This window comes from Prionailurus viverrinus, chromosome A2 (assembly GCF_022837055.1).
Source record: "Prionailurus viverrinus isolate Anna chromosome A2, UM_Priviv_1.0, whole genome shotgun sequence".
NCBI classification, from domain to species: Eukaryota; Metazoa; Chordata; class Mammalia; order Carnivora; family Felidae; genus Prionailurus; species Prionailurus viverrinus.
Genome location: NC_062562.1, coordinates 97,690,866 through 97,706,704, shown reverse-complemented (window position 1 = coordinate 97,706,704; position 15,839 = coordinate 97,690,866). Strand labels below are relative to the sequence as shown.

The following is a 15,839-nucleotide window of genomic DNA, read 5'->3' as shown; positions in this document are numbered from 1 at the left end:
ACAGTAGGTGATCACTGACCCTATTTCGCCAGACTCTACTGGGAGGTCTCTGAGCAGCCGCCTTCCGGCCCACAAACATGTCTAAGGTAACTGAAGTAAGTTGTTCAGGGGACCGAGGAGACCCCCCCTCAGCCTTCTTAGAAAGGCTCATGGAAGTGTACCGTACTTTACCCCTATTGACCCTGAGGCACCTGAAAATAGAAGGGCATTAAACCTGGCCTTTGTCTCACATGCAGCCCCAGACATTTGGAAGAAATTGCAAAGATTAGATGGGTTCGAAGGGAAAAATTTATCTGAGTTAGTTGAAATAGCCCAAAAAATTTTAACAATAGGGATTCTCAGGAAGAGACACAAAAAAATTGACTAGGGTCGTAGCGAGGGAAGGGGACCCCAAACACCCAAAGAATTCTGGCCTGGGAAAAAGAGAAAGGACAAAGGGTTAGAGCGCCACTAGGAAAAAACCAATGTGCATATTGCCAGCAAGAGGGACACTGGACAAAAGATTGTCCCAACTTAGCCGAGCATAAAATTCGGCCACCCCAGGAGTTGATAATGAAAGCTGATTCCGACTGATGGTGCTGCGGCTCGGTGGCCCCTTCTGAGCCGTTGGTTACTGTTAATATAGCGGGCCAGCCTAAGACTTTCTTGGTGGACACTGGGGCAACCTTTTCAGTTCTAAAACAAGATCCTGGCCCCACCAGGCGAGGAGCAACCCTGGCGCAAGGAGTGACTGGGTCCCAAACTTGTAAATGGACCACTGAACAAGTAGATTTAGGCCGTAAAACTGTTACACATTCTTTCCTAATCATGCCTGAATGTCCCTACCATGGATTACTGGGTAGAGACCTATTACATAAACTGCTTCTTTGAGATTCACTGAAGGGGGTATGCATGTTAAAGTCGGCCAGGATGGCCCAACAATAGTAATGGTGACTGTGCCACTTGGGGAAGAGGGCCTACTTACCCCGGTGCCCAATGAAAATGTTCACACAGTCGATCCCCTCCTTAAAAGTCTCCAGGCGGACTTTCCCCAGGTATGGGCCGAGACCAATCCACCTGGACTAGTGATTCATCAAGCCCCAGTAATTGTGGGACTTAAGGTGTCTGCGCTTCCAGTAAGACAAACAATATCCTATGTCCCAGGAGGCTAGGCAGGGAATTGCTGTTCACATCAAGCGTTTGCATGGCTCGGGCATTCTGACCCCCTGCAAGTCACCATGGAATACTCCACTTCTTGTCCGAAAGTCTAACTCATCCGATTTCCAGCCAGTTCAAGACCTGAGAGCAGTAAACACCAGAGTAATGGATATTCATCCCACTGTACCCAACCTGTATACTCACCTTAGTCTGCTTCCCCCTTCTCAGGTGTATTAGACAGTTCTGGACTTAAAAGACGCCTTCTTTGCCATCCCGCTGGCCCCACAGAGCCAGCCACTGTTTGCATTTGAATGGACCGATCCTGAAGAGGGAAAAGCTGGACAGCTCACCTGGACACAACTCCCCCATGGATTCAAAAACTCTTACTCTTTTCTTAATGAAGCCCTGAACCAGGATTTAGAACCATTTCGAATCTCCAAGCCGCAGGGAACTCTGTTGCAGTATGTTGATGATATCTTGCTGGTGGCCCCCTCTCGTTCAGAATGCCCGAGTGCCACCAAGGAACTCTTGAGTCTTCTGCAAAAACTGGGATACCGAGTATCAGCCAAAAAAGCGCAGATCTGTCACACTGCGGTCACTTTTTTAGGTTACAACATTAAAAAAGGTAAGCGCTATCTCAGTGAACAAAGAATTCGTGCTATACTCGATATTCCTCAGCCTAAAACTCGCAAACAAGTTCGCGAGTTCCTGGGGGCAGCAGGCTACTGCAGACTATGGATACCTGGCTTTGCTGAACTGGCAGCCCCTTTGTATGCCACTCTCAAGGGATCTCTGGAGTCCTTCACATGGGGGGAGACTCCAACTAAAGCCTTCCAAGCTTTATGAGAGGCTCTCATGACCCCACCGGCCTTGGCCCTGCCAGATCCCACTAAGCCATTCCATTTGTTTGTAGCTGAGAAAGGGGGTGTAGCCCAGGGAGTTCTGACTCAGCACCTGCGACCTTGGCGCTGACCAGTGACCTATTTATCCAAAAGGCTAGACCCAGTTGCTTCCGGGTGGCCCACATGCGTTCGACAGATCGCTGTCACCGTGCTACTAGTCAAAGACCAAGATAAACTAACCCTGGGACAGATGTTGCCTGTTACGGTGCCCCATGAAGGAGGCCTTACTGCGGGCTCCCCCAGAATGGTGGCTATCAAATGCTCGGATTACCCAGTATCAGGCATTGCTGCTCGACCAGCCCCAATACGTTTCTGTGCCCCCACAGCCTTAAACCCAGCTACTTTGCTGCCCAAAGGACTAGGTCCCCCTCTACATTCTTGTCCAGAGACCTTAGCGACAGTTTCGTCCCTCTGCTCCGATCTCACAGACATTCCCCTACAGGATCCTGATATCAACATGTTTTCAGACGGCAGTAGTTTTGTGTTTCAAGGGCAAAGGCATGCCGGTGCTGCAGTTACGACAAACCGCGAGGTTCTATGGCAACAGACCCTTCCCTCAGGAACCTCAGCCCCGTGCGCAGAGCTCATCGCACTAACTAAAGCCCTTGAAACTTGGTAAAAACAAGCCAGTTAATATTTATACACACGGCTGTTATGCCTTTGCAACTGTACATGTGCACGGGTCCATCTATCAAGAGCGTGGCCTCCTCACAGCGAAGGGCAAGGACATCAAAAATAAAGCCAAAATTCTAGACCTTCTAACAGCCATCTAACCTGCAAGTCTCGCGATCATTCACTGCCCGGGACATCAAAAAGGCAACTCCCTAGAGGCATTCGGAAACCGCCTGGCTGACATGGGCAGTCTGGGAAAGCTGCCCTAACTGAAAGTAAAAGTGCTTTGGCACTACCGATCTTGATAGACCCCCCTGCTTCCACCGGAGCCCAATTACACTCCTAAAGATGTGGAGCGGATTTCAAAAAAAGGAGGAAGTATGATACCAGGACAAACGTGGTTTCAGGATCCTGAAGGTAAGATACGCTTACCCGCATCACTTGGGCGACGCATGGTGCATCTCCTCCACCAAGGGACTCATCTGGGAAAAACAAAGATGGCGGAATTGGTGCAGAAAAAGTTCAGGGCGCAAGAGCTGGGAAAAGAGATTGAGGGGATGGTTGAAAGATGTGTAAGTTGCACCCAAGTAAATCGCGCTGCAAATAAGTTTTCAGAAGCTAAAAGAGATAGAGGAACTGAGCCAGGCCGGTTTTGGGAAGTAGATTTTACTGAAATTAAACCAGGGAAATACAGATACAAATATCTGCTCGATTTTTTTGGACACCTTCTCCAGGTGGGTTGAGGTGTTCCCCACTAAATCAGAAATGGCTCAGGTGACAGTTAAAAAAATTATTAAATGAACTAATTCCTAGAGTCGGGCTGCCTTTGAGCATAGGATAGGACAATGGTCCGGCCTTCACGGCACAGGTATTGCAGGGTCTAGCCAGAGCATTGGGAATAGATTGGGAATTACATTGCTCATATAGACCCCAGAGCTTGGGTCAAGTAGACAGGATGAATCAGACTCTAAAGGAGACCTTAACCAAATTGTCCCTTGAGACTGGCGAAAATTGGGTTGATGTTCTGCCTTTTGCCCTTCTGCGAGCACGTTGTACTCCATTTATCAAGGGATTGTCCCCTTATGAAATTTTATTTGGCAGACCTCCACCTATCTTGCCGAGGCTAGGGGATGACATAAAGGAACAGCTAGAACAGGACCACTTGTTGGGTTCACTCATGGCCCTGCATCTTGTACAAAAGGAAATAACTAATGCCTTGAAAGAAGCCTTTGCCCATCCTCCTGTTCTTCCCCACCCCTTTCAACCAGGAGACTTAGTTTGGGTCAAGAGGCACGAGCCTAAACCCCTGGAGCCATGCTGGAAAGGACCACACACTGTGATCCTGACTACACCAATGGCCATGAAGATAGACGGTGTCCGAACCTGGATTCATCACTCTCAGGTTAAGAAAAACTGCGCGGAGGTGGGAACACCCAGGACTGATACAGGACCAGAGAATGAACAGCAATGGAAGGTTAAAAGGAATAATAGTCTGGGTTTGTATAATAAGCTTGGGAGACTGTGTGGAACTGCACCCCTTGTCTTTTTAGCCATACCAATGGGAACTCAGACACTGTCACAGGGAAGGTAGTAACATCTAACGCCTCTCATACTATGCCTTGTTTCATGTTCGACCTGTGTGACCTGGTAGGAGAAGAATGGGGGTTGCAAACCTGGGCAAGAGCTCTCGGAAACATTGGGGAGAACAATTTTGGATGTGGAAATAGGGCACTAGAGCAAAATTTGGCTAAGATGCAGACAGAAAAAATGAATGTGAAGGAGAGGGTCAATACCACTGTGCCAAATGGGGTTGTGGGATGCTAGCCCCCTGGTTAACAGGACGGGACATTGACCCCCTAATTACTCTCCTTAGAACCCCGAACCCCCAATGTGAGGCCCAGGGAAAATGTAACCCAACACCAGCTCATCTATTTTTTCCTCATTCTGAGATACTGGGCACACTTGGGGCCTCCGAATGTATGATGTCGTTGTGCCCTTGGGGTTCGCGACCAATTTTAACCCTAGAGGACCTCCAAGGGCAGGGTTGGTGCATAGTGTGTCATGCCAACAATTCCGGATGAATTCGAGACACTCTTAGTTTGGTAAGGAACAATCTTAGAGCTAGGGAACGTGCCAGGGAGGCCAGCAATAATTGGTATCACTCTTGGTCCCCCTGACTCACATCGCTGCTCACCACCATAGCTGGGCCACTACTGTTGTTACTTCTCGGGTTAACTATCGGCCCATGCATTATCAATTGGTTAGTACAGTATGTCAAGAGGCAAGTTGGTGAAATAAAAATTATGATTAGGTCCAACTATGTCCCCTTAGTTCCTAATGATGAATCAAGGGATTGATTCACGGACAAGAAAAGGGGGAAATGTAAGGGTTAAATTGTAGTGTAGGGCTAACCTGTAGCCTTAAGAAATAAGAGTTTTGTTTTAACACTATAGGTTAAGAGATAACAGCCTTATCCTATCAATCAGGGGGTGTGATTAGTGTTTGGATTGGGGCAAGGGCCTGTTTGAACTGTTTCCACCTGGGCACTATTCCTTTGTTCTGTTCCCAGGTGATAAGATGATGTGGTCGGCTATAAAAACCCTGTACGCCAGCTGTTCGGGACCACACTCTGGTTAAGAGTGTCTGTCGGGACCGATCAGTTTGCCTTGCCTCTCATTGCAATAAACTTTGTTGTGACTGTCACTGGTTCCCATAGCATTCTGTTTCAGGAGTCGTGTGGATGCAACATTAACCCGGATCCCAGTACCCCCCTAACCTTGCCAACAGGCTCTTAAGCCCTTACTATCTCACACATGGTAATGTGCAATGTATCTCAATATCCTTTGTGTACGTTAGAAAGATCTAAGTGGGAGAGAGTTTAGGGGTCCTTTGGTCCTCAACAACTAATAGCCAATGTTCTTTCTAGAAATGCAACCAATCCAGTAACAGGTAACTAACTTATTAGTGCCTCCGGAAACCAGGTTCCTTTTATTAACCACTTTATTCCAAGCAAGAGTCCTATTCCAAGTGACCTGATTTTTCTAACTACTGTGTGACCCAGCACAAATTTGTTACCCTCTTCCTTTCCTTCTGTGGGTCTCAGATTACTTATGAGATCATTATCTTGAATAAAGTTTTCCTGGACTTTCCCTGAACTGACTCTAGAGGTCAGAGGAAGTAAGAGGAGGAATCAGGAAAGATGAGTCAACCATCCTCTCAAGGTCTGAGAAGGGCAGATCAACGGGGTTCAACTCGGTAGGCAACAAGCTGAGAGTAACGTCCAGGAAGCCGCGAGGCCAGCAGCAAAAACCCAGATGTTGAGAACCTGAGTCAGAGCCGCCCCAGCGCTCGCGCCTCTTCCGGAAGCCACGCCCACTCTAGGAGCCCGGTTCACGCCAGGCTGTTTTACTACCTGTGTCGACGGTGAACTACATTTCCCAGAATGCCATTCAAGCCGCCTCGCAGGGCAGTGATAAGTGCCTGGGTGACGCCATCAGCCGGCGCGCTGTTTAGCGTCCACTGATGTCGTGGCGCTTTGGAGAAAGAACTTGGTGTTTCTTCGGGCCCTGGTTCTGAAGACGCCGTCTGGGGGGCCCGTGGCTCCTTTCTACCCACCCCTCCTTCTGCTTTTTTTCCCTACTGTGGCAGGATGAGGCGTGCAGGCCTGGGTAAGAAGAGGGCTGAGGTTCGAAGTTCGGGGGCCCTAGAACTGGCCGTACTGGGTGCGGGGATGTGGAAGGAAACCGGACCGGTCTTATGTCACTGGAATCTGGGCCAGAAAACAGGATGTATTGGAAGGGTCTTTGGAGGCGGTGCCGAGTGGAAACACACCATTTGTCCCAGATCCAAAAGCTTTTCTTTAGTTTGGTTCAGTCCTAAGTTTGAATGGTAGGTTTATAGAGTAGCGGAGGAATGGGGGTGGGGTATGTCCAGGTGCCAACTCAATAGTCAAGGTTGGTTTTTTTAATTGTTAATGACTGTCAGAGTGATGATGAAAACCGCTGGGTTTCCCGAATTCCGGCTTCGGCTTCTCGTACTGTACTCGTCCTGGGTGTTAGTTTTTTCAGAAGCGAAATTTGAAGAATGAATGTTGCACGCGAAGCACACTAACAATAATATTAAACTGGTAACAGTGAGTTACAAAGGTAAACGTACATGTCGTTACTGTTAAAGACTGTAGTGTGTAACATTGGGGGCAAAGGCCATTTTATCCAGAACATTTCTTATCTGAGTTTTGCTCCACTGTGAAAACTTAGGAAACAGGTTCACCAAGCACAAGGACTTTTAAGGGGGCCATTATAACGCACAGCTAATAAAACAGCATTTTCTGGTTTTTGAAGCTCTCTAGTAAGAGATACTTTTTAAAAAAACCTGCTAAATCGGGGTACAGTATACCTGAGAAAATACATGGAATACTTGAAAAAAGGGAATGTTGCTTTTTTCAGTTGTTACAATTAGAGGGAAAAAAAGTTTTTCAAAAGTGCCAGGTATTTAAAATTAGTGAAATTTTCCAGTAACTTTAGACGTATACATTGATTAAAAAATTGTATGAGGAAGAGCTTTTGAAAAGTACAGCTTTTATGAATACTTGGATCATAGAAAGTTGGCCAAGTAACTTGTAGGGGAAAAATAACTAATTTTGAATAGTTTTATATGCTTAATTTTTTCTTTTTATCATTATTAATGACATTTATTGTGTACTTGAGTAAGCTCTAAGTGTACAGTTAATTGTGGCCCTGTTTGTGCTCCCAGAGCTTCCAGTCTAGATGGTGAGTAGGAACATGTACAAAGATAAATTATGGTATAAGTGATAACTATGCATCCAAATACTGAATAAGTTCTACAGCTAGTGTCTCAGAGGTTTCAGAGATAGAGCACTGCATACTTTGTGGAGATATCAGAACTTGGCACTAGAGCTTGAATAATGGAGGGTGAGACAGGCAAGTTCCAGTTGGAAACCAGACTCCCCCCTCCCCTATTCCTACCCCCCCCCCAAAGTTGTAGGACTAGAATTATGAATAGTGTGTTTAAGGGTTATCATTAAGCCAGTTTGATTGAAGTAGGAGACATGGAACCAGAACCACATTGAGGAGATCTTTTGAGTGCCGGCCAAGGAGTTTGGATCTCAGCAATAGGTCCTTTGGGCCCTTTGAATGGTGTTTTGTTTTGTTTTGTTTTGTTTTGTTTTGTTTTGTTTTGTTTTGCAGCAGTGTGCCATCATTTAAATTGCAGGAAACAGAGTGACTTGAGAAGTTGTGGTTCTTAGCCCTGACTGTACATTATAATCACCTGGAGAGCTTTTAAGGCATTGATACCTGGACTGCAGCCCAGACTAATTACATTAGAATCTCTAGGATGGATATGGATAGAGCTTTTGTTTTGTTTTGTTTTTGAAGCTCCCTTGTAGTTGAGTGGAAAGACAAGACGTTTACTTGTCTATTGTTATCATTTACACTGGTGTGCTGTGATTGTAATTTTTTTAAATTCTGTGTGTTGTTTTGTTTTGTATCAGTGTGTATTGGCCTGGAATTTTAAACTTGGGATAAATATTGAAGCTGATAGATATTCATGTGGAACACTTCACATGAATCTCTAAATGATTTGGCTCAGTTATTGATAGAAACTACCCAAAAGAAGTAGCATATATGTAAATGGACAAAGGCTAAGGATGACCTTTGGCATTCACTAGCTTTCCTACAACTTTTCATACTATATTTGGAGAATTTTATGGATGGTGTGTCAGCAGTTGAGGGAAAATTTGGGAAATGCAAATCTTTCTACCCTGGAACACACTTGTTTAACATTTTGTTGTGGTTTCTGTGGTGGTGGAAATTGTGTGTCTGCTGCATATAAAGTACTCATTAGGTACAGGGGACATAGAAGTATGATACACTGTCTCTGCCCTCAAAGAAGTTTATGATTCCATTCTTGAGAAAGGCAGGCTCATTCAAAGTTGAATAACAGTGAATTCAGATTCTATTTAATTCATTTACAAGTATTCATTGAGTGTGCCTTTGTGTGTGTACACATTTGTGGGGGATATATAGCCATAAGTGAAACAAATTTAGTTTTTGCCCTTGTAGAACTATCTAGAGTGTGATATTACTGTTATGTACAGCAAGAGCTGTAAGAATTCAGAGGGAGTTTTACCTTTTAGAGAAAGTGAGGTTCCTGCTGTGTCTTGAAAGAGCTTCCACTTTACACTTCAGCCATCCTTCAACTACGAGCACTGACTGCTGCTTCCTACCCTTCCATCTTTTACTGTCCCTGTTGCCCCATCTACTCTTTGAGTTTATAGAGACCTAGTCTCTGTATCATCCCTTCCTCATTTCTCCATTGTAACTACTTCAATTCCTGTCCAGTATAGACCCCATATTCCATATCTTAAACCTCTCTTTTGTCAAGCAGTCTCGGCCTTTTGGAGCTCTGTTCTTCAGCCCCAGTGCTGTAAATCTCTTGATGAAATTCTTGATCAATCCAACGATGCAGGTTCTCACGGGCTAACTCAGGCTGATGAGTCCTTCTTCAGAAAAATCACACATTCAGGAGGATTGAAACCACCACAGTGTGTTGCCTCGGCCAGGATTATTTTCTCACCCTAGGATCCGTGTAGTCCTAGTCACTTTCCCTCATTATTCTCCTTACTGCTTTTTCCAAATGATACCGTTCCTTAAAGACAGCCTTATCTCTTCCTTTACTGAGAAAACTGATTGTATCAACTGTCTTTTGAAAACGTGGTTAAATAAGACCCTCAACTATGCTTTCCTCTCTCAATCCTTTAGCATATTTATATATAGATTCACTCTTCAGGCTCACTCCACCCATTTGATTGCCTGGTGAATATCAAGTACTTTATTAGGCAGTAGCTGGGACTGTGGATTCTGAAGTGCAATTCCACAGACGATAAGCTCCAAAAAGTAGTACCTAGAAAGAACAATGGATCTGACACATGGAAGTTTCTGAAATATTTGTTGAATGAATTCCCCTCTTAATTCTCAGGTAATGTTCTCCATAAGTTATTTTCCATAAGTTCTCTCTTCTATTTAAAAGAAAGAAATGCAAATAAAGGACCCTCCCTCTGCCATGAGCTCTTTCCTGCTACATTTATCCTCTTGCTCCCTTTCCCTTCGTAGCCAAGCTTCTTCAATGGATAGTTGAGACTTACTTTTAGATCCTTTTTAAAAGTTGTAGTTTTATGGAGAGGGAATGTATCCTGAATATCCTTTTAGATCAGTGCCTACTTTAGTGTCTTGTGGGCAATTAATAAGCAATCAGTAAATAAGTATAAAACAAATTGAATATTCTTTGCTTAAAAGAGGGCATTAGAAAAGAATTGTTCTGATCTCCATTTGGTTATTAATTTTTAAAATTCCTTTGAAGTGTGAATGTTATAGACATATGTGGTCTGCAACGCCCTCCAGGGGTCTTTTTTGGTTCTTTTCTATCAAGGCTTCAAAGGTGGCTTGTTTTTGCTACAACTATACTGTGACTCTGATCCTTGCAGGTGAAGGAGTACCTCCAGGCAACTATGGGAACTATGGGTATGCTAACAGTGGGTACAGTGCCTGTGAAGAAGAAAATGAGAGACTCACTGAAAGTCTGAGAAGCAAAGTAACTGCTATAAAATCTGTAAGTACGTAACAGATGATATACTTTCCAATTTGTGTATTTATGTATACATATGTACTTATAAACTATTTGTTGGTATCATATGGAGGAATTCAGTTACCCAAGTTGTGTATAGTTCAGTGAGGTCAAAGTACACTCAAAATTTAAACATGATTTGAATAGAAGATTAAAAGTGTGGCCAAATCAAAACATAATGGTACATTTATTTTTTTTAGCTGTGTGTGTGTGTGTGTGTGTGTGTAAATCTATAGTACTATATGTTGTCTGTAGTAATGTCTCAGAGCGGTACATCTTCCACCCCCAAGCAGTTCTTCTAGTATACTAAGCTACACATCTCAGTGTTTCTATCTTTGTACATCACGTTAGTCACTGAGTTTTGTGCTTCCTTCTTTCTGTTTCTACTTTTCTCTTCCTGATACTATCCCTTGGTTTTCCTAGGCAAAGTATGGAGAGAGCCTCGTAACCTATTTGTTCCTCATTTTTTGCATGTTCCGCCATCTTTTTGGAGTGTTTGTAAAATTGCATCCTTTGCTCCCAGAAGTCTTCAGTGCCTTCCCATGATGTAAGAATAAAATCCATACTCTGTAGCTTGGTTAAATGGGTCCTTTAGAGATTATCCACAGCTTATCAGACCTTATCTCCTACACTTCTGGAATGTGTATATGTTTTCTGCCAGACAAATTAGAGAATCTCTCGTCCTGTGCATGGTGTCACTTGCACTCCCACATCTTTGATCATACTCTCCCTTTACTGGGGAGGTGTCCTTTCCCTCCTTACATTGGCCAAAGCCTTTAATAGTAAAGGCTCCACTTCTCTGCACTCCTTCCTTCCTGCAAGCTTTACCTAATTACCACATCAGAAGTAACTCTTTTCCTTGTGAACATAAGACAGTTTGCACCATTTCTACAGCATGTATTGCATAGGAATCTGCATTGGGATTATTTGTATGTAAAAGAAATTTACCAGAATGTAGAGTTTTCTGTTTTTATTTTTATCTTTATCACAGCACCTAAGCATAATTCGTTATCAGTGGTATTGAGTTTAACATGTGTTAAGTAAAAGAATTACAAAAATATGATTTTAACAGTGTATGTAATTGATTCTGTATTACAGTAAACATGCTATAAACTCATAGAGCCTTCAGTAGAAACTCATGTTGCTAAAACTTAATTGGTATTTCATTAGTCTTTGGAAAATACAATTGTGTTCAGCCTGGATACTAATAACATTCTGAAAAGAGTGTTGTTTTCAAAGTCATATTAGATCAAAAAGAGTTGATCTACGAACTAAGTAATACTGTATAATGTTAACAGTTTAGAAAATCAACATTGATAGAGAATGAAGAATTATTTATTTTTAACTCTGACATTGATAATTTAGCTCCTTATTGGAATAAAGGTTTACCCCCCTGCCCCCCGGGAAATTTCTTTCCTTGTCATGAATGACAGTTGTAGAAAGTAGTTAGGTGATTTGGGCTATTTGGCTTTATAGTTGCTTTATTATCTCTGGATTGTTAAATTTGGGGAAAAAGCTCATGTTCTGATCTATAGAATTCTAGTGTGATTTTGTGTATCACCCCATATACTTTCCACACAAGAGAAGTTGAGAACAATATTTGCAATGGTTTGCCAAGATTTTCATTTGTTGCTTGTAATTTATCCAAATATCTTGGAAGTGAAGCCTTTAATGAATTTGTCATATAAAGTATCGAATAGGCTTTGGTCTGAATAACAGCCATAATCACTTAAATTGTATTTTTTTAAGGCTCGGCTGAGCCTTAACAATAACTTGTCAATCTTTTTCCAGTTTATTGTCATACTTTAAAGGAAAACTTTTAGAATCTAAATAGGGCACCCCATGACTTAGTTAAGCCTCCTATTCTTGATTTTGGCTCAAGTATGATGTCATGGTTCATGAGACCGAGCCCTGCATTGGGCTTTATGCTGACAGCGCAGAACCTGCTTAGGATTCTCTTTCTCTCTCTCTCTCTCTCTCTCTGTCTCTCTCTCTCTCTCTCTCTGTCCCTCCCCTGCTCATTCTCTCTTTCTCTCAAATATTTTTAAAAAAGAATCTGAATAAATAACTAGTTTAGGCATATATTCAAGGTAATGTCCCATGTAGATTTTAATTGATAATATAGGTACTTATATATATCTCTTAAAATGTAAAGAAGAAAATATACATATAAATGCTGTTGTATGAATAATATAAAGAGAGGAAGAAAAAAGCATGCAAGGATAAGAGAACCAGAGAGAAGTGTGTACCAAAATTAAAAGATGGAATTGAATATTAAAATGAAATCAAAATGAAGAGCAGGGAGACAATATCCATAGTTGGGAAACAGTAGAAATTCTAAATTTATTTTCCTTTAATGTCAGTGGAAAAATTATCAGAAAAAACTATATGTAGTTTATAGTTTTAGAAGACAGTTTTGAGAAAATGTGTATGCTTAGAATGGCATTTTACTCTATAACACTTAAATGCCATTATGTGAGTAATAATGCATGTGTCTTTTTTTTTTAATAGCTTTCCATTGAAATAGGCCATGAGGTTAAACATCAAAATAAATTATTAGCTGAAATGGTAAGTGATTGTGACTTTAAATTTAAGAAAGTTGATCTAATATTCTCAAATTTAGTCTTTTAATCAGGAATAATATCATTTTAACTCTTATCCATTTTGAAATTAATCTAGAGATCATAAGTTCTGGATTCCGGCCTATTTGTATCTTATTGCTTTGAAATAACTAATAGGTTTATTCATTCTTGCATTTTTCATCTTCCCTAACACACTGTGAGTAGGAGGAGGAGGTGGAAGCCATTGTATTTTTAATCTTATGTTTAAAACACTGTTAAAGACTCAGGAAAAATGACTGTTTTGAGTGTTCTTGGAGATCTCAATGGATACTGACTACCAAGTAATCAAAAAGCACTTCATATCCATCCAATTGATTGTCTTTCATGTAATGTGAGCCTATTTCTATTTGATCTCCTAAGGATCACTTCTGAACAAATCAATAAGATTTGAACATAATAACATCCCAGAGCCTTTTATCTCTCCAGTCTAAGGGAGCTCAGCAACATATACCTTTCTTTGTAGAACCTCTTTCCATTCTTTAATATTTATTTCGAATGTCAAATTTCTCTAGACGTTCCCTAGTTTCTCCACTTGCTTTTAAAATTGTGTTATTCAGAAATGAATAGGTCATTGAAAGCAATGTTCTTATGGAGGTTGTACATTCAAATCACTGGGGAACTTTCTGTAAGTGTTTATGCTAGTTCTCAACCTAAATAGAATTTTAGGGGGAGGGACCTACATATATGTATTTTGGAAAAAGAAAAGTGTCCCAGGTGATTGTGATACATAACCCTGGTGAAGAGCTATAGATCTAAAGTGCTTGAACTACATAGAGCGCGAGCTGTGCAAATGCTGTCATTCAGCTGGGGCCTTTACATCTTAGGATACTGAGATTTCTGTGAAAGTGCAGTATTTCTAATCTACACCTAGTCCTCTCATCTTCAGGACTTTTCCAGTTTCCAACTATGTTTTAATATGGTAGTTTTCCCCATCCATATTTGGAGTCTAACCACATTTTACTGCCTTTACATGATATTCTCTTAACTTTTAATAAACTCTGCTGTACTTCAAAGTCAGCTATCTGAATTAAAGAATCTTAAAAGTAAAGTACCTTTAACTGCTAACCATATTAAACTTTAGATGAATTATCATACTGAATTACTGAAAGCAACCAACCATTTGCCCTTTGAGAGCAATGCCCCAACAAAAACTGAGAATCAAACACCTGTATGATAGTAGACAAACTACTTACCTTTATTATTAGTGTCTTAATTCACACAATTGGAAAAAGACCTAAATACTTTGGGATTTTGAATTACTCTGATGCTGAAAGAAATGTTTATTCAATGAAAGAGCTTTTTATTCATTGAGAGAATTACTCTATTTTGCACAGAGTAATCAGGCTTGATTACCCAAGTTATAAACAGGCTCCTGAATTGATTAAACACTAAAAATTTCATTAAAAATGTATTCTAAGGACAGTATATTCAATTACTTAAATGTGCATATGTACAATATTAGAATCTAACTATTTTGTTTTCCCTTTCTCCTCATAGGATTCACAGTTTGATTCTACAACTGGATTTCTAGGTAAAACTATGGGAAAACTGAAGATTTTATCTAGAGGGAGCCAGACAAAGCTGTTGTGCTATATGATGCTGTTTTCATTGTTTGTCTTTTTTGTCATTTATTGGATTATTAAACTGAGGTGATGCAAGTAAGTGTGAGTTTGGGATTTGTTCCAACTTAACTGTTTGGAGTACCATTTTGGTAAAAAATCAGCATCAAAACATTCCTAATTTTCAAATATTAAGACTTTTTCCATTGACGATTACAGAATTGTGCTTGTTTTATAAATCACATTAGGTAATACAGTACTCTTTGAATACTGTTTCTTAATGATTAATTTTTTGCCCCTATTTTCAGGGGTACTGAGATGGGCTGAAGTCAGTCTGGCCCTAAGAATTTTTTTTCCTGTTGTTTGCCATCAGATTAAATAGCCGTATAACACTCTGTTGTTAGCATAAATGTGGGTTTATGTTCCCGTGAAAAAACTTACTGGGAGAATAACAGAATGCCTGGAGAGCCTGATGTTGAGCTCTTGAGGTAGTGAACAAGTTTGTGATTGAATGCTATATGTCTTTTCCCAAGTTGTCATCAACCCTGATAATGTATTCCCCTTTCTTCCTTCATTTGGTTAAAATTATAGGCTGATTTCCTCTTACCTAAGTTTTCCTCAGAATTTTTGATGATATGACTTCTTGTTCTCTGCCCAAGGACCTCATCTTTTACTAAAGCTTGTTATTTTGGCATATTTCTTGTAGGGCCCAAAACAAATGTATACTAGTCTAGTTGTTTTTTGTTAACTTTATACATACCATTGACTTGGCTTATAATAATTTTATGATTTTAGCTGCTTAGGTAGGCCATTTGGTTATAATTTGTGATAGAATAATGTGAAGCTAAAGTAATTGCTAAGCTCCGAGTGGAAATAAAATTAACTGCCTCTGCTTTATTATGTGTTCAAAATAGATATTGAAAGTACTCAGGCATTGAATTTGGGGTTAAGAGTATTGTTGCTTTAATCCAGTATGTTTGTTTGTGGAAAGGAAAACAAAGATGGATAGAAATATTAAAATGTTCTTAAATACTCTGTATTGCTACTGTTTGGGATTTGCCCATTGATGGGCTCTAAAAATAAAATTTTTAATGAAATATATTGTCTTTGTTGCCTCTTCGTTCAAGTGTTTTTGGTTTTTTGTTGTTGTTGTTTTTACATAGAATCTGAGACATGGTCCTGAAAACATATCCCAAACAAAATCAGGAAAAGTTAATATACTTGTATTATTTCAGAATTTGCTTCAAACAAATGACATAAGTCATGACTTCGGTTTGAAAAATCTCTTTCTTTGTATTTTCAGTTGTAAGTCTATTATCTTTGATTTTGCTGAGTGTGCAATCCTTTTTGCTCATCCTTAATTA

The 15,839-nt window shown here is 40.8% G+C and overlaps 2 protein-coding genes across 2 annotated transcripts; both read left to right on the top strand.

Annotated features, from left to right (window-relative positions):
* Positions 1 to 3,083: 3,083 nt before the first annotated feature.
* On the top strand, positions 3,084 to 5,268 carry LOC125148793 (uncharacterized). The gene has a single exon (XM_047827069.1). The coding sequence runs from the start codon at positions 3,607 to 3,609 to the stop codon at positions 4,240 to 4,242; it is 636 nt and encodes a 211-aa protein (XP_047683025.1). The 5' UTR covers positions 3,084 to 3,606; the 3' UTR covers positions 4,243 to 5,268.
* Positions 5,269 to 6,150: 882 nt separating this feature from the next.
* On the top strand, positions 6,151 to 15,574 carry BET1 (Bet1 golgi vesicular membrane trafficking protein). The gene is made up of 4 exons (XM_047850761.1): positions 6,151 to 6,319; positions 10,156 to 10,280; positions 12,807 to 12,863; positions 14,414 to 15,574. The coding sequence occupies exons 1-4, from the start codon at positions 6,301 to 6,303 to the stop codon at positions 14,567 to 14,569; spliced, it is 357 nt and encodes a 118-aa protein (XP_047706717.1). The 5' UTR covers positions 6,151 to 6,300; the 3' UTR covers positions 14,570 to 15,574.
* Positions 15,575 to 15,839: the final 265 nt, after the last annotated feature.